General features: G+C 37.1%; 2 protein-coding genes across 2 annotated transcripts in view; one reads left to right on the top strand and one right to left on the bottom strand.

Moving 5' to 3' along the window:
- LOC139694164 (ionotropic receptor 93a-like) overlaps positions 1-1,540 on the bottom strand; it is a 38,637-nt gene extending 37,097 nt beyond the window's left edge. The window contains exons 1-3 of the mRNA XM_071592593.1: positions 1,495-1,540; positions 1,310-1,414; positions 1,017-1,166 (exon numbers count right to left, since the gene is read on the bottom strand). Of these exons, the coding sequence (XP_071448694.1) occupies positions 1,017-1,166; positions 1,310-1,414; positions 1,495-1,540 (301 nt within the window). The remainder of the gene's footprint in view (positions 1-1,016; positions 1,167-1,309; positions 1,415-1,494) is intronic.
- An 823-nt stretch (positions 1,541-2,363) lies between these two features.
- The window catches only part of SMC3 (structural maintenance of chromosomes 3), a 36,702-nt gene continuing 15,230 nt past the window's right edge, over positions 2,364-23,835 (top strand). Inside the window, exons 1-20 of the mRNA XM_071592285.1 lie at positions 2,364-2,488; positions 2,756-2,831; positions 2,919-2,957; positions 4,294-4,433; positions 6,344-6,502; positions 10,129-10,240; positions 12,151-12,332; positions 12,426-12,671; positions 13,171-13,292; positions 13,951-14,058; positions 14,487-14,592; positions 14,740-14,843; positions 15,419-15,518; positions 16,964-17,127; positions 17,245-17,386; positions 18,474-18,632; positions 19,653-19,864; positions 19,958-20,120; positions 22,149-22,334; positions 22,788-22,931. Of these exons, the coding sequence (XP_071448386.1) occupies positions 2,474-2,488; positions 2,756-2,831; positions 2,919-2,957; positions 4,294-4,433; positions 6,344-6,502; positions 10,129-10,240; positions 12,151-12,332; positions 12,426-12,671; positions 13,171-13,292; positions 13,951-14,058; positions 14,487-14,592; positions 14,740-14,843; positions 15,419-15,518; positions 16,964-17,127; positions 17,245-17,386; positions 18,474-18,632; positions 19,653-19,864; positions 19,958-20,120; positions 22,149-22,334; positions 22,788-22,931 (2,679 nt within the window). The 5' untranslated portion in view covers positions 2,364-2,473. The remainder of the gene's footprint in view (positions 2,489-2,755; positions 2,832-2,918; positions 2,958-4,293; positions 4,434-6,343; positions 6,503-10,128; positions 10,241-12,150; positions 12,333-12,425; positions 12,672-13,170; positions 13,293-13,950; positions 14,059-14,486; positions 14,593-14,739; positions 14,844-15,418; positions 15,519-16,963; positions 17,128-17,244; positions 17,387-18,473; positions 18,633-19,652; positions 19,865-19,957; positions 20,121-22,148; positions 22,335-22,787; positions 22,932-23,835) is intronic.

Genomic DNA, 23,835 nt, shown 5'->3' with positions numbered 1-23,835 from the left:
ATCAATACAAGCTTCTCAAGTGCAGAATGTATTTCACAGAAATAGAATTTATTGTTAGACATATTTGTCCCTAAACCGAAGTTTAAATTAGCTGAAGGTTCATTCTGGATAGTGCAACAACACATGGGGTAGTGAATCAATTATAAAAATACCAGTTAGATGGGTAGAGAAACTGTCAAATTTTCAGTGTTCAATAGGTTACATAAACTATTAGACAAATCAAAAAATTAAGTGCAATTAATAATTAAATCCTAAATATGTTCTTCAATGAGAAAATCTTTAATTAGGTAACTACTGCAGCGTTGTATATCATTAATGATTTCATTAAATATACTGTCAATTTCATTAAATATACTGTCAAAATGATAAAAAATGATTCCCTGCCTTAAACTGTCGGAATTATGTGTAACCACCAATTTAAATACTAGCTCCAGTTTCATGTACGATAATTAAGTGTAATTAAAGAATAATGAATAGAGTATAGTTTTAACATACATATAGGGTTCCTTGTTTCATGTGTTGCATAATATATTTTATTTGCTTCCTTCCCCCTCAACCCTCCCAACATCAATGAATCTAAACCAACTTTCAGTCCAACTAGTCCCGGGCATAACATTTTGGAATTGATTTGAGATAAATGTTGTGAAAAATTAAAACATAATACATCTCTCAATCACTGAATCTATTACATAACACAGAACCAGATGATAGCAATTTTACAATGCATGAAGACTAAAATCCATGAAGGTACTTATTGATATAAATAATTCCTATCTCATAGCAATGATGATTGTTAAAATGGGGGCCTTTGACAGGACTTCCTATGCCACAAGTGAACTCCCCACCACAATACATTTAGTGGAATGGAACGTGAAAGCAGTTACCTATTTTTAAAATGTTGTGAAGTTGATGTTAATCATTATTAGAGATCTAATTTTTAAACTTCAATAAACCTGTGTGTGGTGAATAAATTATAAATGTGGTTTTATGTGAAAATATTACCAGAGTAAACTTACTAATTGAGTCGTCATATATAATTATTGCTTCTTTCCAATGGAGCACATTTTCTGACCTTATGTCAAGAATTATCTGTGAAATCTGTTCTTCAAAATCCATAAGAGGTATTGTCAATGCTTCCATGATGGGTAACCGTGGACAGTCTGGTTCTACAATATAATTTTATTCTCCATTACATTATTACAGCTGCCTAAATATATTCCAATGATTGGTAAATGACACTCAATTAGGTAGGTTGGTTTTTTTCTACCATTAATAATTTAGATGTAACTACTACTAAGGAATACTAAACCTGTGATTGAAACTTGAAGAATATTATCCTTATTGAGCTGATGGTACAATTGCCATGTGTCATTGCATCGAGCAATAGTAAAAAGTATGATAAGTTCATTTTCACCTAGGTCGACGTTAGAATTGAATCAAAATATGTTTTTCCATCAATATGTGTAAATTATTAAGAACAACTATTGATCATACCTTTCTTAAAGATGAAATTCTCATCATCAAGAAACGTTACTGACATAGCTCCTTCTTGAAGATACTTTTTAGTTGCTAAATGAGCAAAGGATTTCACTGCAGAAAATATGCCAGGATCCCACATAGAAGAGAATACTGCATCCAGTGCAACTAGAAAAAAGTTCAAAGAAGATGTGAAAAATAAAGAAATCTTTGGATTATTACAGTGAAATGATGTAATTAGGAAAAAAAGTTAAAAGTAAATTGTATTTTAAAAACTTTGTACCGAATATTGTCCTGGCTTTTTCTTCGGCAGTAAGAGGTTGCGAAAGGATCAAGAAAAACGTTAACGAAAACAAAGGAAACATTGATACTATAGCTTTGATTGAGTCAAGGAGCTAAAATTCAACTGAGAGCTGGATGAACAAAATCAGTTTATAAAAGGAAGATTCAACGCCAAGCGATGAGACGCGGAGAAAGCCACTTAAAAATTTAATGCAAACCTAAAGGTCAACTTGTTATTCTCATAGTTTATTAAAGAATTAATCTCGTGGGAGCATAATACCACACTTTTAGAAATGTTATCAGGAATCTAATGAAAAGTGTAAGACGCAAACATTTCCCAAAATATTATATAAATAATAAATATCCATGTTTTATTAAATATACGAATGTCCCGCGAAAATATGCCGTTGTTTTGCCATACTACAAATCCTTCCAAATATCAAAGGTTAATTACAATACATGTTTTTATTCATCATATATTTTAATGCGCATTGCTCTTCGACAACAATAGTTTTTACACCACTTATTTAGCAGTTGAGGATTATTGGAGAAGTATGAATAGGTACTTCTATTGATTGTCGGGGTGTTGACTTCCTTCCCGCCTTGTTACAGTTAGATGTAATGTCAACTTTGTTTTGGGGGGAAAAGGAGTTTGAGGGTTGTATTCGGCATGCTAATGACATAAGTATAGGTCAAATTTGCCAATTGAGTAAACATGTTCATAAAACAGGTACGTTCTTGCAGTATTTGTTGTGAAAACCTCAGTTGCACCTAGTTGTAATGTTATTTGTTTACTGCTGGACGCTTGGGTATATGTACATTAGCCGTAGCATGATAAAAGTTGGCTAAAGGCTTGACATAGGGTGTTGGTTTTGCATGTATATGTTACCTCCAGTGATTTTCAGTGGAATTTGCTTTAAAGTGCATTCTTTGGAATGATGGTTATGTTTACAGCCTAGTCTTACCTGCACTGAACGTTAACATTTGTTTTCTTTAGGTGATTATACAAGGATTCAAAAGCTATCGAGAGCAAACAGTCGTGGAACCCTTTGATCCGTGCCATAATGTAGTGGGTAAGTGGTTCTTGTCGTATTACATTAAAAATGAAATGTCTGTACTGGAACTCATAATTCAAAATCATACGGTCTTTTTGCTTTCAGTGGGACGTAATGGATCCGGCAAGAGCAATTTCTTCTATGGTATGTAAAGGTTAATTTTAAACGAGTTGATTCAAAATCATTTCCATCATAATATGTAATTAATACGAAAGCTTTAAACCTGTAAACAGAGGTTTTTTGTTGGATATTTTCCATTGGCGATGAAATTATTTCTTTATGAAACAATATTTTGGTAGGAGTTAATTTAAAATGACATTAAAGAATGTATTAATGGAAAGGTCTATATACAAATATTTCATTACCAATTTACATTATGTACATGTTTGGAATGTATTAGGAATAAATAGATGTGAGGAATATATATTTACATTTTTCGAAATTAGTTGTACAATACATGATGCGCATCAAATTACAGATTTTAAAATAGAAATTGAAATGAAGTGAGTTAAAACAAGCTAGTATATATGATGGTTGATTTAAGCTTAGGAGAAGATAAAGGCACTTAAGTGCCTTCAAAATATGCCCTACTAAAATTTAGAAATGAGTAAAAATTATGGTGCATGTATTTTGGGTAGCGTGGTAGTTCGAGAGGTAGACCACTGACAGGAGGGCTGAGGTTCGATTCCCGGGCACGCCTCTTTGGTCACCCGAAGTGTGCGATATTTCGGGTACCAGAACTTCCTGATAAATCATAGGCGGCACAGGGGAAGAACTGGCCCCCCTTACTACCGTGGTGTGTGAATTTCACACGCCGTCGGGCATAGTACTACGTGAACTCTACCAGCAAATATCAAGCCGACCCTTGGGTTGAGATTCCTGGTTGGTTTTATCGTTGTAATAGTCACTATTGTATGTAACACTTACTTTATATCTATCACAAGACACACATGACTAGGTGTGATAAATGCACTACCACTAGATTTTCCATGTTTGTGAATAAGATTCTAAATTCAGCTAAAAGAATTGGAGACAGTTTTACTTGGCTTAGACCATAAAACGGATACATGTCAAACATCAGTTGACAAGAATTCCTCATCCCTGAAAAGATTTACTATGAATTAAATTAATTGTGTATTTCATTTTGTAACATGATATCAGTGGGGAAATCTGTTAGATCTGTGAAACACTTATGTTCATGGTATCTTCTTTGAAATACCCTCTCACTAAAATTGAATTCAGGCTTGCTGCCTCAACAGTAAAATGAGTCTGAAACTGGTTTGCGTAGTTTTTGTGGAGTACCAATATATGTCATGTGTGAAATGAAAGTGGTTTATTGTGTCATCATCGATTTGATCATCAGTGTTAATGGGGTTCTCTGGTTATCAGTAATGATTCATTGTATTCTTTTTATTTTTAATAATTCATTTTGTTATCATGCTTGAATTAATTTTTTATTCTCTTGCATTTAAATTTTCAGCTATCCAGTTTGTTCTCAGTGATGAATTCTCTCATTTGCGCCCAGAGCAAAGACAGGCCCTTCTCCATGAGGGCACTGGCCCGCGTGTTATATCTGCATATGTTGAAATCATCTTCGACAATACTGATGGACGTCTTCCGGTATGTAAACTCGAAGCCACATTAATTGAGTTGGAAGCATAAGCCATAGTTCTTATTTTTTTCGGTGATAAAATCAGCCTTAGGTTATTCTCTGAAATATAAGTATCCTATTTCAAAATAATTGATGGCATTATCATTTTACCAAACAATTATTTTTGCGTCATGGGGTCTTACATGTTGCAGCATATCACAACCGTATGGTTTTTCAAATTTTTCCTGTGCTTAGTCCTCTAGGGACAGCCGTGTCTTCTTCAGCACGGGGAATGGCATTCCGTGATTCCTCAACTTTTAGAATTGACTGGCTTGGTTGACAAGACCTGGCAGATAAAAATTTAACTATTATTAAAGTAACATAGCTTATGTAAAAAGTTCTAATTACTCTCAGAGTATATATATATTAATTTATATACAGCAAATTTTATGTACACACATTTGTATTCTTATTTTGAATAAATATTTATTATATATTTAAACTATTTGTAAAAACAAAAAAGAATAGAAATAGTTTATTATTTATGCTACATTCCTAATTCCTTTTCACTCTCAAGTGATATTCACATTAAAAGTGATGCATTGTAATTGCTTTTTATTTATACATATGAGAATCAACATTTCAACATCACTGAGAATGCATAACTGGGGCGTAGATACTCTCGTCACTCTTTTTTCAAGCGTTTATCCCTCCTTAGTCTTGTCTGTGTTCTCGAAGAAGAGGCCAATGGTTGATGTCCACCGATTGCGGATGTGTGTGCTAGATCAGCCACGCTCACACATTGTTCCTGATTTTCAATGATTTTACATTTTCATTTCTACCATTACTTTTACTCTGTTGTGGCTTTCTTTTTACGAAGATTTCTTCGGTGGCATTTTAAAAACTATGTTCAAATTATTATTAAACTTTGCACCAAAAACCATAAATAAAATGTCTGAACACAAGTTTAGAAAAAAAATATAAGGTCAATAGCAAATGTCTGATGCGGGGGGATTAAATGCTAATCACAGATTGAAGTGGCAGGAGCGCAATCATTCCCAGAAGTCCCATCTCCTCGTCGCTCGATATGCAAAAAGTGTCTTGTCAACCAATTTAACTCCAGGATCAATACATTTGCTTGGGGTTAGAATTACTATCTATAGAGAGCATGGCAACATAACTTCCTTTTTTTTTTTAAATACAAAATGCTTTCAAAAAAGGAAGGTATATTGCCGCACCCTGTATTAGGTGCTCGTTAAGCAAGGTTGTTCACTGTTCAACAAATGGCACTGTTGAAGCCTGTACTGAAAAAAAGGATGCATTTATCTGCAGACTCTCTTTAGGTAGACCCAAATGTTTAAAAAAAAATGAAGCCTCTGAATAAATCCCTTCATTAAAAACGTAAAATATTATAATTTTGTTAAAACAGTTATCCAGTTTTCAGCCTTTATTTCAACACAAAGGAAGGTACTTTAAAATGAAATTTATTAATTCATATTCGAAGGTTCTCTTTTAGAGCTGCTAATGGCTTTCAATCAAATTTTAATCGCCATTTTCAATCAATCACTATTTTCCTGGAGAACTGAGCGCATGAAAATTTTGAAAAACAAATAGTTCTGATATGCTTCAGCATGTAAGAAATGTGATTCAACAATTGTGATTCAATCACTGGTGCATATTTTGCTATGGAATAAACAATTACATGTGCATTTAATTGTGGTGATGCACATTCTGACGTATTGCATTTCATTTGCTCTTTCCAAATACATGTATTTGCAGTACTGTATTTTAACTTTTTCGGCATTATGAATTTGCCTTTTCGTTTTATCATTACTTCTTGTTGGATTTTGATAGAATTATGCACATTTATATAATCATGACTTTTGTCCTTTATGTGTTGTTTGAATAAAGTAATGGGTAATTCATGTTTTATTCTTAGATTGACCGAGAAGAGGTGTACCTCCGTCGAGTTATTGGGGCCAAGAAAGACCAGTACTTTCTTAACAAGAAAATGGTTCCTAGATCAGATGTGATGAACCTCCTAGAGTCAGCAGGTTTCTCTAGATCAAATCCATATTATATTGTGAAACAGGGAAAGGTAATATTACCAATTCTGTGCACCTTAAAACTAACTAGCGCATTATTATCAAAAAGGTTTTTAAAACCTGATAGGTTGGAATGGTATTCCAATTATAATTGTAACTAATGGTGTCTCTGCAATTTTTTTCTATGCAGTGAAAAACTAGGGATAAAATATTTATCATTTAGTAATGCATGGGTATAATGTATCTCATTGCTTAGAATTTATTTTTATAGAAATTCTTCTTAGTAACATTTTGTTTTGCTGGTCATGTTGAGTAAAAATGTTCATTCATGTGGAATGATGTAAATTAAAACGTTACTGATTAGTATTATCAGTACAAGGGTCGTTGGAAAAGTCTGTTCAAAAATGAAACCTAATTATGTATGGCATGCACACACAGGCATTGAAGTAGGAATATAGGCGTAGACAGGAGGCTTTTTTGAAATTTGGGTATGAAGAAGATAAAATGGACTGTAAAGGAAAAAAAAGAGAAAGTGGTGGGTATGGTGGGCGAGGAGAGGGGATTGTTGGGAGTAAACGTAAGGAGGTAGGAAAATTGGATGATGGGCATATTGGATTTTGAAGACTGTGATGGAGGGGAGAATTTTGGGCAAACGAGGAAAGGGCAGGAGCAGGATAAGGATGTTGGATGGAATGGAGGGAGGAAGGAAGCATATAGATATGAAGAGGTGTTTGCTTTATTGGAGGATGTTGGATCATATTTTTTTAGGAGAAGCAAAATATTTGTTTGGTAGTTGTGTCCATCCAAAACCTACCTTAAACATTAGATTACTTTTAATAACATTTAATTTTTCTAGATAAAACACTCTTATTTTTCAACATACTCTCTGATTATCAGTGCTAATTGATGCACGATAAAGTATAGGTAACCAAATTGGGTATAAAAATGTCGTGACTTAAACGGATATGCATACAGAAATTTTTCCATTTTTCATCCATGTTAATAAGGGTGGAATAGGAGTTTTACAAGAACAGAGAACTATTGGATGGTAGAACGTATTTTCTTCAGAAAGCAAAACCAATCAAGGGAGCAGGAAGAAAACAAATGGCTGGCAAAGGGCAAATAATAACTGAGGATTGCTGATGTACTGATTTGGATTCATATTCATCATATGGTATAAATTAAAGTAATGCAGTAGTAGTAGCAGTAATGCAGTCAATAACTTATTTGTTGCATACATATATTTGCACTTGCTTTAAAAGAGAATGTGGAATTCCCAGGGCTAGTTAATGCGAGGGAAACGATAATGGGAAGTATTTATGGATAGTACAAAAATGTTTAAATTAAAACAATGAATATATACGTACATATTCTGGCTAATAGTGACGCATTGAAATTGCTGTCCTTAATCCATATGAGGAGCAAACTTTCAACATCGTTGAGAATATGTGCCCTTTGCATAGATTTTCTGGTCACTCTGTATAAAGCTGTCCTTAATTTTGTTCTTTAAGAAAATGAAAATCATTGATGTGGACCAATTGCTGATGTGCACCCTTGATCAGCCATGTTCACGCATATTACATATTTTCAACGATTTAGCTTTTTATTTTAGTCTTTTGTGGCTTTATTCTTACAGTTTTTTCTTCAGATTCAATTATAAAAGTATGCTCAAAATATTATTAATTTTTTGCTCCAAGGAATCACTGGTAATAATAAGTCTGAATTGAATTTTGGAAAAATTTGTGATCTCTAGCGTCGCTAAGATGCTAGCGGAACGAGTGCTAAGCACAAACTGAAGCAGCCAGTATTCAATCATTCTGGGAATTCCCCTCTAATTGCCACTCGCTATGCAAAAAGTCACTCGTTAAGCGGGTCATTTTAGGGACCAACAACTTTGGTCGTAATTCAAATAACTCACTATGTGAGGTGCTCGTTAATTGAGATTCCTTTGTATTTCTTTCCATAAGAGCCTGTGATGGGTGCGGTTTTTGTTTTACATTTGGTCCTCTTCGTCATTCACTTTGCCGTCATGACAACTTAACTCTCGCAGCTTGAAAATACACTCCATGTGTATTTGATGTCTCTAAAATAACCCAATGAAGAATCCGTCTCCTTTGCACTCTGGTTGGAAACATCTCTTCCGCCTCATCACACGTTTCTTCTGGTGTGTCATATTAGGACTGCTTCTTCTTGCCTCCCTCCCCTCGCATCTTGAACGCCGAAGCTCCAGGTTGCCTCACGACTACCTTTTTCTTGAATTCCTTTCTTTTCAAAATCAGTGGTTTCAAGCTTAAAAATCAGTGTATGATACTGTCAGCACTTTATTTTATTTCTCCACGGGTACTTTTGTAAGGAGCAGTTCTTAATGTCGAAAACTAAACCCTAGAAGACTACACGCGCTCACAGACCAGGAGCAATGGTGTCTGATCAATCCTTCATTTTCTATTCATGAAAGATCATGCCACAGCAAAATCATATCGTTCATAAACAATGAATTGAAGGAACTGTGAATTGAAATGTGTGAAATAAAAAATGAAAATAATATAAATGTACATGGTAATGACCCATCAAAATTTAGTATAAGTGATACAGATGTCTTAACCATTCCCCGCCAACGGCTAAGGTAAGGGCCTAAGCCGTTCATTTGTCTGAAAACTGCCTTTTATAAGATAAGAATTATGTATGTTCTATTTATACATTTTCATGATGATATTACTAGGTCCGCTGTATCAGTAATAGTTGCACATGATCACGACATGCGTTTCCAAGAAAGGGTATAAAAAAGTGCAAGGTGCTTGCTATCAATGGGAAATACCTAGTATATTTTCTTATTTTAACCTCAAATGAAATGAAATCATTTTGGTCTACTTAAATCCCAGGGAAAGTTTTATTAATTTATGCTATAAAATATTTGTTTTTGCATCAGTTTGTTGTAAGGAACCTTGTTGAAGCCTTTCTCGGAAACCAAAAAAAAAACATCCATATTTCCTATTCCCTTTCCCCAATTTCTGGAAACCACGAAGAAAAATACCCAGTTTTTTTTGTATGATCTACTTTTCTTAAACCTGTGCTGGTTACAGCAATGTACGTTACTACTGTCAAGGACGGCCGTCATGTGCAGATAATACTATGTTCTAAGATTCTAGAGGATATCAATGGTAAAAAAATCAGTCTTTATTTGCGAGGGTCCTCCCTACCACCACCTTCGTATGGGAGGGTTCTGTGAGCTAGCTTCCATTTGTGCGATGTTAAACTTTGACTTATAAACAAAAATTTTCAACTAAGCTGCAATGTCTCCAGCAAGTTCCTAGTGGGATTTCAACTTGATCTTTGGCTCTATTCATTTTTATATTTCTTAGCTTTTTTCTTTCCTTTCAGGTATAATAATGTGTTGATGGAAAGCTCTTCAAGCGTGTGAGAGGATTCATTTTATACCCCTAAATTTTTGGATACGTAGACATTATGATAGCATTTGTAGAGGGTTTCGACTTTGCTTATGTTGTCTGGAATAATATGACCATGTTCTGCCTTCAATGAATATTATATGATTGGATGCCTCCCTTTTATTTCCCTGACATAACCTTAATTATTTAGGACCACAGTATGACTTTAAATCATTTTGTTAATTTATTTGAAAGTCTTCTTGGTAATGCAACAGTATAAATGATTATTCCATCAGATTAACCAAATGGCCACTGCTCCAGATTCACAGAGACTGAAATTGTTGAGGGAGGTTGCTGGCACTCGTGTGTATGATGAAAGGAAGGAAGAGTCCAAAGCCATCCTCAAAGGTAAATAAATGTATTTGCAGAGTCATTACGGTTCCCATTTCAATGTTAACTCTTGAGCTGCGGGAAGTGTATTAGTATGAATGCACTGGCAACTAATGGGGAAACATTCCGTCTCTCACTCCCAGGGCTAATGTTTATCTTTGCAACCCCCAACTTTTCTTTCTTTATACCAAGGGCAAGGAAGAGGGCCAACTCCTTCCTCCTGCAAACTGGTGCCTCCCTGGCTCAATGTATTGGAGCTTTGTCTCTTCCACCGTCACAAGATACGATAGCACTCTTTCCAATTAATCCTTAGGCTTCCGTGATGTCTATCTGATCAAGCATCCATGCTGCTTCTTAGGATAACCATCAAACAGGTTGGCTTATTGGACAACAGGTTCGCCCCCAGTCCTGGAGGCACCTTCAGGTCAAAGTGGTCTTTGTTGCAATTTTTCCGCTATGTATAGGAGATGCTGGCTGGCCTGGAGTGCTCTGATTGGCTGTTTCTTGGCGGTAAGGTGGAAGTACCGTTTTCCACATCAAAGTCAGGGTGTAGCTATTCTCATGGTTGAAATTCTTTGGATTTTTCATCATTTCTGCTGCTTCTCCAGTGAGTCTTGGGAAATAGCATTTTTTAGAAATAATGAAAACAATTCTAAGAATTTCAAATGTGAGAATAGCTGCATCCTGACTTCGATGTGGAAAAGGGTACTTCCACATTACCGCCTAGAAACAGCCAATCAGGGCACTCCAGGCCAACTAGCGTCTCCTATATATAGCAGCCAAATTGCAACAAATACCACTTTGACCTGAAGACGCCTCCAGGACTGGGGGCAAAACTGTTGTCCTATAAGCCAACCTGTTTGATGGTTACACATTCCCGGAAGCAGTATGGAAAACACTTTTCCAAATGTATGCCACTTCCAGTAAGGAAGCAGTATGTGAAATTGTCAATATCAAAGGGTTTATATGATTCTTGATGTCTTATCGATCAGATTTTTTGCTAGAAAAAATATTTCACTTGTATTATGCAAAATTTAAAAGTTTCAGAAAATAATATCTAGACTTAAAGGTCCTCTGATGAGTCACAAAGAGTCAATTGTGCTCTGTGGTAGCCACCCCTTGGGATGTGAGGAAAGGAAAGGGCTCCCACTCAAGGCATTGATTATGAAGGTCCTCTGCCTTCTTTTTCTCTACCTGTAGAAGAGAATGTTGTGGTCTGATGCCACTCCTCCCTCCCACTTAGAGACGCAAGAAAAGGATCAAGCTACCACGGCTGAAGGGTTAAACCATTGATCATAATAGTAGTAATAATTGTAATGATGAGATAATATTTTTTACTGTTTCATGGCATCTTTTTATGATGTAGTTATATAGTATACTGTCTAATTATAATGACTATATAAAGTATTTATTTTGTCATGCCAAGAATGTATATTGTGAATTCCAAAGGAAGTGGTCCAGGTCCTGCTAAATTTGTCTTTTCATAAGGACAGTGTTGCATAGCTATATTTTTAGCTCAGTAAATGCTCAGAATGTAGGAGGGTAAGTCGATAAATAACTCACAATATTTACATGACTCTTGTCTGTATTAATAGGTATTTACATGAACCCCTAATGGCACTTGGGTGATGCTATGTTTTTTATCAAATTTTCCATAGTTTCAAATATCTTTCAAAGATATAATACATATCAATAATGTATTGATTGATACAGGTTTTTTATGTTCTTTTTGCTGGCAGGTATCATGTAATACAGTCATTTCAGCATGTGTGATCGTGAATTTTGATAATTGTGTGCCCAAATGAAAGATTGGATAAATCAAGTATTTTTTAATTGTAATGCTTGATTTGTAAATGCAGAAATATTTTATCATGTTTAACGTTATTTTCAATTTTATTGCAGCAATTTATTTTTGTCTTCTATTGCAGAAACTGAAGGTAAAATTGATAAGATTGGCGAGTTCCTCCGAACCATTGAGGACAGGTTAAAGACATTGGAGGAGGAAAAGGAGGAGTTGAAGGAATACCAGCGGTGGGACAAAATGAGAAGGGCTCTGGAGTATACAATACACGACCGCGAACTGAAGGAAACAAGGAAGAAGCTGGAGGATGTATGTCTATTAATTTCTGTTTATTGCTCCGGCTGGTGTTTTGTTCATTGATTGTTTTTGAGTTTGCATCATACAGTTCCTTGTTCTTTTCAGATGGAGAAACAGAGGAAGACGAGTGGGGATGAGCAGGAGCGCTACCGATCCTTGTTGCAAAAAGCCCAGGAGAGCGCCAAGCAAGCATCGAAGGAAGTCAAAGAACTAAAGGGCAAAGTTCAAACAGCCAAAGAGGAACGTGACACCCTTAGTGCGGAGCAACAGCAAATGTTCAAGGAGAGGACGAAATTGGAGCTCACCATTAAGGATCTCTTGGATGAAGTGCTGGGGGACAACAAATCTAAGGTGCATATGTCACAATCAGAGGACATAGGAAAGGGACTCTTTTTCAACTCCATGTGGGATAACCTCGTGTTGTTTTCTAAAGTTCGCTATTAGATTCTACTTTTGTTTCCTTATTTCAGCTATTCAACGTAGTCAATACAATAATGGTTTCAATCTAATATCTGTAGTTATTGTTGCCAATCCTAGATGCAAATTCTGCTTTGCCTCTACTCCATCAGTAGATTTTTTCACATTTGGGCAATGGGTGTGTTTTTGTAGCCAAATAGTTCTAGTAATGTTTGCCAGGGAAATAACATTGTGCATATCACTGCAGAGGAATAAAACGTAGGTTCTCCTTTTTATTTCAGTAAACCGATTGTAATTCCATCTTAAATAATAGCATTCATGCGTTGATTTTGAGATTCCTCTTTTTACCGTTATTGAGGTTTTGTTTTAGTTAGTAGTATTTACTCTGTCAAGCGTTACATTTAAATAACTCGACCATATTCACCAACTACAGGAACGAGCTGAGAAGGAGTTGGGTAAACTGAGGGAGACCATTGAGCAGAAGGAAGCAGACTTGGAGAAACTGAAACCAAAGTATGAGGAGATGAAGCGAAGGGAGGAGGAGTGCACGAGAGAGTAAGTCTCCATTCACTTTTACTATGTACAGGTTTGTATAAAAAGTATCAGGAAAAGTATGTTGCAAAAATAGATTTTTAGAAAATTCCTCAAAGCACCACCTTTGAGCATCGAAACACTTCTGCCAGCAGCTTTTCCAAGACTTGAAGGCACCCTGGTAAGTGGAATCTTCCTTAACTGTACGCATGCAAGCTTCTTTGACAGCTTGACTTAGGATCTCATGGTGGTGGTGTCCTTTGAGGGAGGATTTCACTTTTGGGAATAGGAAATAGTCTGATGGTGCCAATTCTGGGGGACTGTAATGGGTTGGGGAATTGTTTCGGTGCCGTTGTAAAAGGTCTTCGCAAGCAGGCACTCTCGACTCTGCTCTTGGTCGTCCATCCCAAGACCTTCTGGAGGATGAGTTTAGCGCAGATCTTTTGCATCGCCAGATTTTCAGTGATAATGGTGAGCACTGTCATTTTATCAATGCCAATACAATCTGCGATCATGTGCACACAGTCGACGGTCTGAATTCAGCACTTCATGCTCTTTCAGGAAAAATTGTTACTGATACTTTTTATACAAACAGTATATGTGTCCCTCTGCCAAGTTCCCGTGGCTCTGCTTCGAATATCATAAGAATCTAATATGTTGTGGACTTTTCTTTAATTTACAGTTTGGCACTGAAGGAGCAGAAGCGCAAGGAGCTCTACGCCAAGCAGGGTCGTGGGAGTCAGTTTACATCCAAGGAGCAGCGGGATCAGTGGATCCAGAAAGAACTCAAGTGCGTGGGACTGTTTTGCTTCTCTTGAAATGTAGCCCTCCTGGTTCATTCATGTAATGCCGTTTGGAGGATTTTGCATTCTGTATTGGTGTACGCCAGGCTTCTCCTCTAACCCCCATTCTCTTGGTGTTTGTCACATTATCCTTGATTATTCAGCTCCTCTTGCCCTGTAATATTACAAGGATGTCTTTCTTTCTCTCACATGTATCTCTGAATGGAAGCTATTAAGTACTGGGCAGAACATTTTGACAAAAATAGGAAATCATCATGACCTTGAATTAACCAAAGTGAATTGAAAAGTACTCCCAATACTACTTCAGGCAGTTCATTCATTAAGTGTTAAATATCAGCATATTTTCGTTTTATTATTGACTTGTGTAATAATCTATTCTTTCCTTAACTTGTTTTTTTATGTTATTTCATGGCAGGTCTCTCAACAAGGCTTTAAAAGATAAGAAGGAGCAAATCGACAGGTTAACAGAAGATTTGCGGAAGGATGCTGAAAAGAAAGTTATGTTGGAGAAGAAGATTGAGGTTAGCTCCCCTTGCTCTCATTTTTTGCATTCCTTTTCTATTTGTTTTATGCAAGTAAAATGTTAATTCCTTGTGCACCACCTAATGAATTATTTTGTAATCCAAGTGGTGCCTAGTTCAATATTCATGATCATGTTTTTCTTTCAGGACCAAACAAATGAGATGGAAAACTACAGGCAAAATATAGACGAGCACAACAAAGGCTTCTACGAACTGAAGAAGAGAAAAGATCAACTGCAGAGTGAGAGGAAGTGAGTTTGTTGGGCCAATACAATCACAATAATATGTTGGGATTGGTTCTTGCGGTGGATTATCAGTTAGGCTTATGGAACCAGATTTGCTCATACATGCATGCCTTCCAAAAGTGTGGCAAATGAGCTTGTCATATATGATTCATCATGGTTACACGAGGATACAGGGCATCGCGATGGTATGGTGGCTAACATACTAGCTTCCCACTCATAGCGCCCAGGTTCGAATCCTGGAGATGGTATATTTCAGTGGTACCTGGATTCTCACTTAAGGTGCATTGTGGAGAGCACTTGAAGTGAGTATGCCGTCCGTCAGATGGGACGTTATACTGTGGACCCCTTAGTACGTTTTATTAAGAGTTGGCTAATGCCGATGCTGGGTTTCTCTCCATCCTTTATCCTTTCCCATTCGTCCCTAATGACCAAATGACCTCAGCTGTTGGTCACCTCCCCTAAAAACTACTACATGGATACACTTGTACTTAAGTGATCAAAAGAGATTGTGTTGGGAGATCTCATATAGTAGTCCTGTTTTAGAAATTTTTTTTAAGGTTCACGTGTTCTATTTTTTCCAGTGAGCATTGGAGGAAAGAAAATACCATTCAGCAGAATCTCTCTTCACTCAAGGAAGACCTTGCCAAGGCAGATCAATCTCTCCGCTCCATGGCTGGAAAGGTAATCAGTCGAGGGGTGTACAGCCTAGCAATTAGTGCGCTATCCCACACTGTACTCACTGATGAATGACTGAAAAATACAAATGATACTTGTACTAGCTTTCAAGATACTTTCCTTCTGGGTTCTTCATGATATGCCAAAGAAGCATTGATTTTTGTCAACTGCAGCCTTTGAGTGTCTCTGCTAAGGTTTTTCCATCATAAGGGAAAAGGGAAACGAATCATGACTAAGGATGAAGTGCTACATGAAACAGTTGCAGTAAAACAAATGACATCACCCATCAGTAAGTGGGGAAGTAGTTATTGAACCACTTAATGTATCTTAATGATTACATCAATGAACATTATTGTGTACATTGTCTTCGCTTGACACATTTTTTTAATGTGGTAGTATTGCCTAGTATTTTAACATCATAATCTTGAAAGGACATGGTCCGTCACAAAGGTGAAAAATTTTTAAGTTCCTCTGTTTTTAAAAAGTCTGGAACATTACTTAAAACGGCACACCGCAAAGAACGACCCCACCTTGTGAAACTGGATTGGTAGAGGTGTATAATGTCTTGATGACATTGAATTGTGTGAATTTATGCACTGTGAGGGTTTAAGTGCATCTCTCCCACCAATCCACCCACTCAAAATTTCCATCTGACACAGAAAACTATTGCTGTTATATTCATGTAGCCGTTCTTAAAATTAGAAATATTATTCCCTCACAATGAGGGAACCTGGGTTCAGTGGATTCAAGAGCAGGGAACTCAGGGATACTTGATTTGCTTCTTGTCTATGGCACAACACTCAACTGTCACCCACCTGCCAACTTTGTGTGCCCATCGAGACTTCTCCTAATCCAAGGGCGATTGACTTGTGTCGGTGTCCATCTCTCCCCCCCTGCCGATGCATCGGCAGGGGTGGAGAAGAACGTCTGGGTAGAATTTGTGGTGCCGAGGAGGGGGAATGGAAAGCAAGATCTGCAAATGAAAGGACCTGTGGAACTTGCAGAATCAATATCATGCAGTTAGCTGATTTATATTTATTACTGAAATGTCGATTGATATTGTCTCCATGAGAGGATACCTCATAATGTCATAACTTTTTTTTGTTAGCCGCAACTGTTTATTTGGTTGATTTACTATTTTCTGATTTAGACCATGTGTGTGCAAATCAAGCAATTCAACTTTAGCCAGCGTAAAGCATTCTAAATTTTGCTGTGTTATCCCAAAAAACTTGTGACAGTTGTTGTAATTGGCAGTCGTAGGCGACTTTGAACTGTTTATTCATCCAATAGGTTAAGATTTCAATTGAAAATTTGCTGTTTTTATATTCTGGTTTTTATGGTTTTTTTCATCAATGGAATTAATTGAATTGTCTTGAATATGAGTGTAGCATTCAAGCCAAGAACAATTCATTTTTTTGCTTTCGTCCTAATTACTTGATTGCTTATTTCAGCCAATTCTGAATGGCAGAGACAGTGTAAGGAAAGTTTTGGACACATTCAGAGAGCGTGGTGGCCAGTATGAGCAGGTGGCAGAGGCGTATTACGGACCAGTGATAGAAAACTTTGACTGTGAAAGAAGCATTTATACAGCTGTTGAGGTAACGGCTGGAAACAGGTGTGTTCTGTGCCCAATGGTACCTTGTAAACTATCTTTGCTTTGATGTGTGTTGCCTGCTATGCCTTGATGAGTGTCATTTCCTCATGCTCCCTCCCTTCAATCGCACTTTTTCAGACTCTTTCATCACATTGTGGAGTCTGATCGCGTTGGCACTCAAATTTTGAAGGAAATGAACAGGCAGAAGTTACCTGGAGAAGTGACCTTCATGCCCCTGAATCGTTTGAATGTGAAACAGCAGCAGTATCCCCAAACAAACGTAAGCCCCAACTTGCAAAGAATTTCAATTTAGTTGACAATGAATAAGGTTTGACCACAATTAAATATGGAATAGCGTAATTTGGCTGCATGGTAGATATAGAGAAGAGTAATTGTTTGAAAGCAAAATACTACAAGAACTCTGATATTATGATGTATAAAAATATTTTCACTCTCTATTGACCAATGCCAGTCAACAAACATAATCTATGAGTAGTACCTGATAGTCGAAGGAATAATTTTCAGACTTAAGCTGACAATTTGTGTATTATATAATAACTTTTTGTCAATTTACCTCACAATTCCTTAAAAATCATTTGATATATTGAGCTCTTGTTATTACTCATGGCAATGTTTTCATCACTTACTAGCCAATTCTTATCACTTTCAAGATACTCTAGTTATCTGAAGATACTCTAGTAAAATTTATTTGGTAATTTTATGTGAACATGATGGTGCCATTGTCCGATGGAGATGAAAGTCAGTCAAAAACAAACAAGCCATTAAAAGTACAATTGCCCAAAAATTTGAATGGACAGGCTAATATGGTGCAAAGTATGTTTTGCTTGGCATTGTAATCAACTTTTTTAAATGCAATTTTAAGAACAAATTGCATAATTTCAGGCATGATATGGTGGAATGTTATAATGAACAAATGTTAACACTTCAGCGAGATATCTAGTGGAAAAGGGCTATCATTATAGTGCAATTTTAAGACGCCCATCTTTGCACAGATGTTGAATCTCTAATCTTATTGTTTGACCACTATTACCAATTTATTTTTACAGTAAAACAATGTGCAATATACTCACCTTGTGCATAACTTACCATGATTCTTCCTATATTCTATGTCATTACATCAATTTTATCTGTATTACTGCATTTTGGACTTTGAGTTGTCAAAATTAAGGATCTTCATCATATTGGTATTCAAGCTCTAAGATATTATAAAAATCAGTACACCAGAATTGGTGGAAGTGACTTTTTGCCAAGGACAATGAATGAAGTTTCATATTATGGTTAAACAACATTCATAAATGTTGCAGCCTACATGAATTTACTTACGGAATGATTGATTTCCTTTTCAGGATGCCATTCCAATGGTCTCCAAACTTAACTATGAAGAGAAATATGACAAAGCCCTCAGGTATATTTTTGGAAAAACCTTAATTTGTCGTAATCTTGAGGTGGCCACTCAACTTGCCCGAACCACTGCCCTAGACTGTGTGACGCTGGACGGTGATCAGGTGAGTGGAGGCGGGGAGTGGTGTGCCGAGGCAATCCTTGGCACAGTCACAATTGTGTGTGTTTTGAGGGGCACATTTGGCCTCATGTGCCATGCAAATTTGAAGTTAATGAAGCTCCAGGCCTGTGGGTGAATAACCGTTTGCCTTTGGTTCCCTTTTTCAAGTTAGTTCTTAAAAGTCTCTTTTTTAATAACTCAGTGTTCCAAGTCTTTGTTTTCATGGGTTTCGTCTTCCCCAGGGCCACTTCTGGGTTTGCGTGTTCATTCTTTAAAGGCAAACTTTCCAGAGGTGGCAATTAGTATTTATACGTCACCGCATTTGATATCACTATGGCTCGGTTGTCCATATGAGTAGAGTGCTGGGATACTGACTCCCAGGGTGTCTGCACAGGACCAGCTGGATCAGTTGATGGCACTTTGAAACACAAAAATATGACACTCATGCTCATTTGCTTGATGCAGATGGCACTTGCCATCTGCATAATTTTCAGACTTCATATTTTTCCCCCTCTCTCCTATTCCCTCCTCTCCATTGATCCTCTTCCTAAGACCTATTGTCCCTAACTCCCCCTTCTTCCTTAATATTGCATCCTTACCCTGATGACTACCCATCATCCCATGCTGCTCCCCACAAGTGTGAGTGCCCGCTGCTTTGAACCGGCTCCGCAGGTGCTCTTTTACAGTGGATTCTCTGACGAGAAACCCCTTTCCCCACTCTTCCCCTCTTCTCACTCCCCCTCCCCTCCACCATTGTCAACAACCTCCCTATGATTCATCTTTAACTGTTTCGCCAGACACTTGAGGCCCCATTCAGACAGATAAAGGATGCCGGGAAGCACTTGTATATTGGTGTAAGAGAGAATTACCGTATTTAAGTACATTTGCTTAAAGAGAGGTGAATTGTAGTCGACTAGTCTTCAGGTTGTAACAATGAATGAATGAGATGTTGAGAGAAACTGAAGACAAGATTGAAATGTTTGCCTGATGGCAGTTATTTTAAATAATTGGTGATTTTCTCCAGGTGTCATCGAAAGGCTCACTCACTGGTGGTTACTTCAACACGTCTCGCTCAAGACTGGAAATCCAGAAGAACCGCTCCGTGCTAATGGTTCAGATTCGTGAGTCGGAAGGGGAATTAGCGGAGCTGAGGTCCACCCTCCAGCAAACGGAGAGTGAGATCAACAAGATAGTTTCAGAAATGCAAAAGACAGAGACGAAAAACAGCAAGGCCAAGTAAGTAATACTGTTTGTTCTCCCAATGAAGGGTCCATTATCGTGAAACCGCATCCTGGCTGATGACTTGAAATTGCATATTTCTGATTTCAGAGATATTTTTGATAAAGTTAAAGCTGACATACGTCTCATGAAAGAGGAACTGAGTGTGATTGAACGGTCCCGGACTCCCAAGGAGCGCTCTCTTGCCCAGCTCAAGTCATCGTTAGAGGCCATGCTGACCACAAAAGAGGGTTTGGAATCGGAATTACACCAGGTGCGTCACTAGCCAAGTTGCACTTTAATTAAGGCTCCTTGCTCTTTGCTCTTACCATTTTGTACTCGGGGTCTCCTCAGTGACCATGAGTACCAAATGCCTGCCTCCCCCTGCATGAATTGATGGATTTGCATAATTAGAACAAGGACTTTGTCATTTCTACAAATCAAATTAAGAAAATGACACAAGTTGTTTTAATTTACACAGTTACAATTTAATTGTCATGTTACATTATGATTTTATTATGACTGTGATATTCACAGTGACCCATCAATCATACACAGGAATGAAAAACTATAAAAGGAGGACACATGTCCACATTCACAGTCACTAAATCATTTGGGTTTGCTCGGAAACAAAGGTCACTGTTTACAGCAGGGGTTTAATTTTTAGATCGCCTCTTGCATTGGCACAAATTAGCAGCAGCATCAGACTGCCTTTCATTGGCTGTTGATTAGGCTATGAATTCTCTGATACTGTTACGTGTAGACGTATAGGTTTGCTTTTGGTATCTTCTTTCATAGGAGTCCCATCTCGTCACAATTAAAAACCTTTTGGGGCCGGTAACCCTCAAAATCTAGGAGCCTCTTGAAGTCACCAATGAAGTTCTCTGCTGCCTTTGACTCGGAACTTACTGCTTCACCATGCCTCACAATGCTATGGATGGCATTTCTTCTTGTTAAACTCTGGAACCATGCATGGCTCCCCTTAAATACTCCTTCATTTGTAGATGATCCTAAGATCTTCTAAACAAAATCACTTTTCTCCTCTCACAAATGATATTCTTGTTAATAGTGTCTCATTGCAATTACTTTTCAATTATCCATATGAAAATCAAACGGTCAGCATCACTGAGTATACTTAAACATCACATAGATATTCTTGCCACTCTCCTTGAAGAATCCATCTCAAATATCTCTCAAGCATCTAAGACGGATTGTTGTCTACAGACTCTTGATGTGTGTGGTAGATCAGCTAAGCTCACCAATTTTCCTTTACTTGACTTTTCATTTCTACTATATATTTATTCTCTTGTGGCTATTTACTCAAAGATTTTTCTTCGGGGACATTTTAAAAATGTTGTGAAATATTATGAAAATTTGCACATAAAACCAAAAGGTTTTGAGTGATTTATGATATATATTAACTTATAAACCTTCTGTTGCAAGTGCTCATTTCCTTCAGTTTGTGAGGAGGGTCATCTTGTGGTCAAAATATGCATATCTGTCACAAACCCTCATCTTTCCGTTTGTTGCTATCCCTTGATTTTGCTCAATGTGAGTAATATTCTCCCTGTATTTAGGCCCTCGTTGATCGTGTGAGTGTGTGGGCTCTGTGGTTGTCTCTGGCACGGAATTAATTCCCATAAACAATCACAGAGAGTGTTTATGTGGTCGTAACCCAGACATCCTTAGAAGAGTCCATTCAGCCCTGTGACAGATCCCATTTTGGGTTGAGTTTGTGTCTGTAGTTGGTCACTGGCAAGAGGAAGTAACATTTGCGCAAACCAATTCCAAAGGGTAGTCTGGTTGAGAGGCTGTGTTTGCTCACCGTCGTGGAATTCCTTCTCCCACAAACCATCACAGCAGTTTATAGTTTTCCTTTTAGATGAGTGGTGCTAATTTATTATAGCCTAAGGATATTTTCTTTGAACTTAAGTCTCAAAAATGAAAAATACCCAGGAAATTTTCCTAAAAAGGAAAATCCTCAAACCTGTGTAATACACTTCTCGTCTCGAAACAAACCACCAAAAATGCCATAACCTAATCACATTCTTCCCTAGAAAACGCAAAATCGTACGCATAATATGCTAACATCACCCCATTGTTCATAACAACCAGTCCACGTCACTTTTATTCCCTATATTATATATGTGCATATTTGGGTGTTGTGTGCTCCTTTACCTGAAAAATGCTCGATGTTCAACCAAAGCAGTATTGTTCAAAAATATAACTTTAATTGTCTTGTGTAAATTTAATGGATCAGAGGTAAGCAAAAACAATCAAACAAGTGTTTGTTCATCCATAGGACTTGATGGAGCAGCTGTCAGTTCAGGATCAACTAGAAGTGGACAAGCTGAATGATGACATCCGTCGTCTGACACAAGAGAACAAATCAGCATTCAGCACCCGTATGAGGTTGGAGGCAGAGAAAAATAAGTTGGAGAATCTCCTTACGAACAATTTGATTCGTCGCAAAGATGAACTTGTTCAGGTAAGTGATTGCATTATCACACTACACTTGCCACCCTGCTTTATACTGTTGCCAGTCGGTAGTATTTACATCTGTTGTGCGAGTAAAACATTTTTGAAAATGAAATGAAACTTGGCAATTAACATTTTGGAAAGGATCAGTGAAAAATATTAGTAATTCTATTGTTTAGTATGATTGTTTGTTTCTGGAAAAATACTTTAAACAGTGTATTTTCATGTCCACTTAATGAACAAATGTCTTGCTGGCTTGTAATAAATCAATTGAAAGCTGTAATAACAGTTTTTCATGCAATCTGATGTAAATATAAGCAAAAAAGGCATAAGATTTAAAAATATGGAGCAAAACTTTTCAAACATATGGTTTCTATATGGATTCATATATAATTCCTATAGAATTGATTTTCAATACTTTTTCAATTTCAGTTGTTGTAAATTTCATTTCATATCTTGGCAGGCATTGCAAGAGATCTCAGTAGAGGATAGAAAAAGACATTTGGATAACAGCAAGTCAGAGCTTGCGGCAATCGAGGCAAGGGTTGAAGAAGTGAACCGGCAATTCAAGGAGACGGAGAAAAAAGTCCAGGAGTTGATGAAAAAGGTAAGCAGTGTTGGAGTGACGAGGTCTGCCAGGAGGAGGGTTCCTTATAATGAACCTTCTCTCTGGATTCACATCATCTATGATTCACTTTTAACTTTATTTTCTCAAAAATCCACTTCCCAGTGTAAAGTTTGTGTCTATCATTATTGTTTTTCTACCAGTCTAATTGGGTTTTGGATGGAATCAAACTATAATTTACTTGTCTTTCCTAACAAAACATGACCTGACATCCAACTTTACAATAGGCTACATCTTTAATTCTGCATACTTCCTTCCTCTTGTCATTCTGTCCAGAATGCCAATCCCCTCCCTCAGTTGCACACAGTTCTCCCCTCTATTATAGTAACCCCAATTGCCAATCAAAATGCTCTCCTGCCTCCTTTTGATTTCTTCCAAAAATCCATTCTCCCCCTCCATCATACCTAGCAATTTCTGATTTGTTTTCCTGTCTGTCCAATTAACCTTCTCCATCCTTCTCCCCACCCAAATTTCAAAAGCATCCAATCTATTTCTATTATCCTGCTCCAGTGACCACGTTTCCGTGCCGTACATAAGTGCCCTCCATATCAAAGTTTTAGCAAGACTTTTCTCAAAATTTTTACTCAAGGTCCCTGCCATCAATTGCCTCCTTGTAAAAGCTTCTTTGTCTAATGCAAATCTTCTCCTTATGTCAGTAATACTTTGACCATTGTGGTCCAAAATGCTTCCAAGGTACATAAACTATTCCACTTGCTCTAGTTTTTACCTTCCTATTTTAACGTTAACTTTGTGTTTCTCTTTCTGGAAAACCATATAACCTTTGTTTTATTTACATTTATTCTCATCCCATATCTGTCATCGCATTCCAATCTGCCATCACTATCAAATTTTTCCCTGAAGGAGCACTTCCCGTTTTATCCTCTAA

The sequence above is a fragment of the Hetaerina americana genome, unplaced genomic scaffold (assembly GCF_022747635.1).
Source record: "Hetaerina americana unplaced genomic scaffold, ioHetAmer1.1.p SCAF_5, whole genome shotgun sequence".
In the NCBI taxonomy this organism is placed as follows: Eukaryota; Metazoa; Arthropoda; class Insecta; order Odonata; family Calopterygidae; genus Hetaerina; species Hetaerina americana.
Note: the sequence above shows the minus strand (reverse complement) of the source record. Positions and strands in the feature narration are given on the sequence as shown.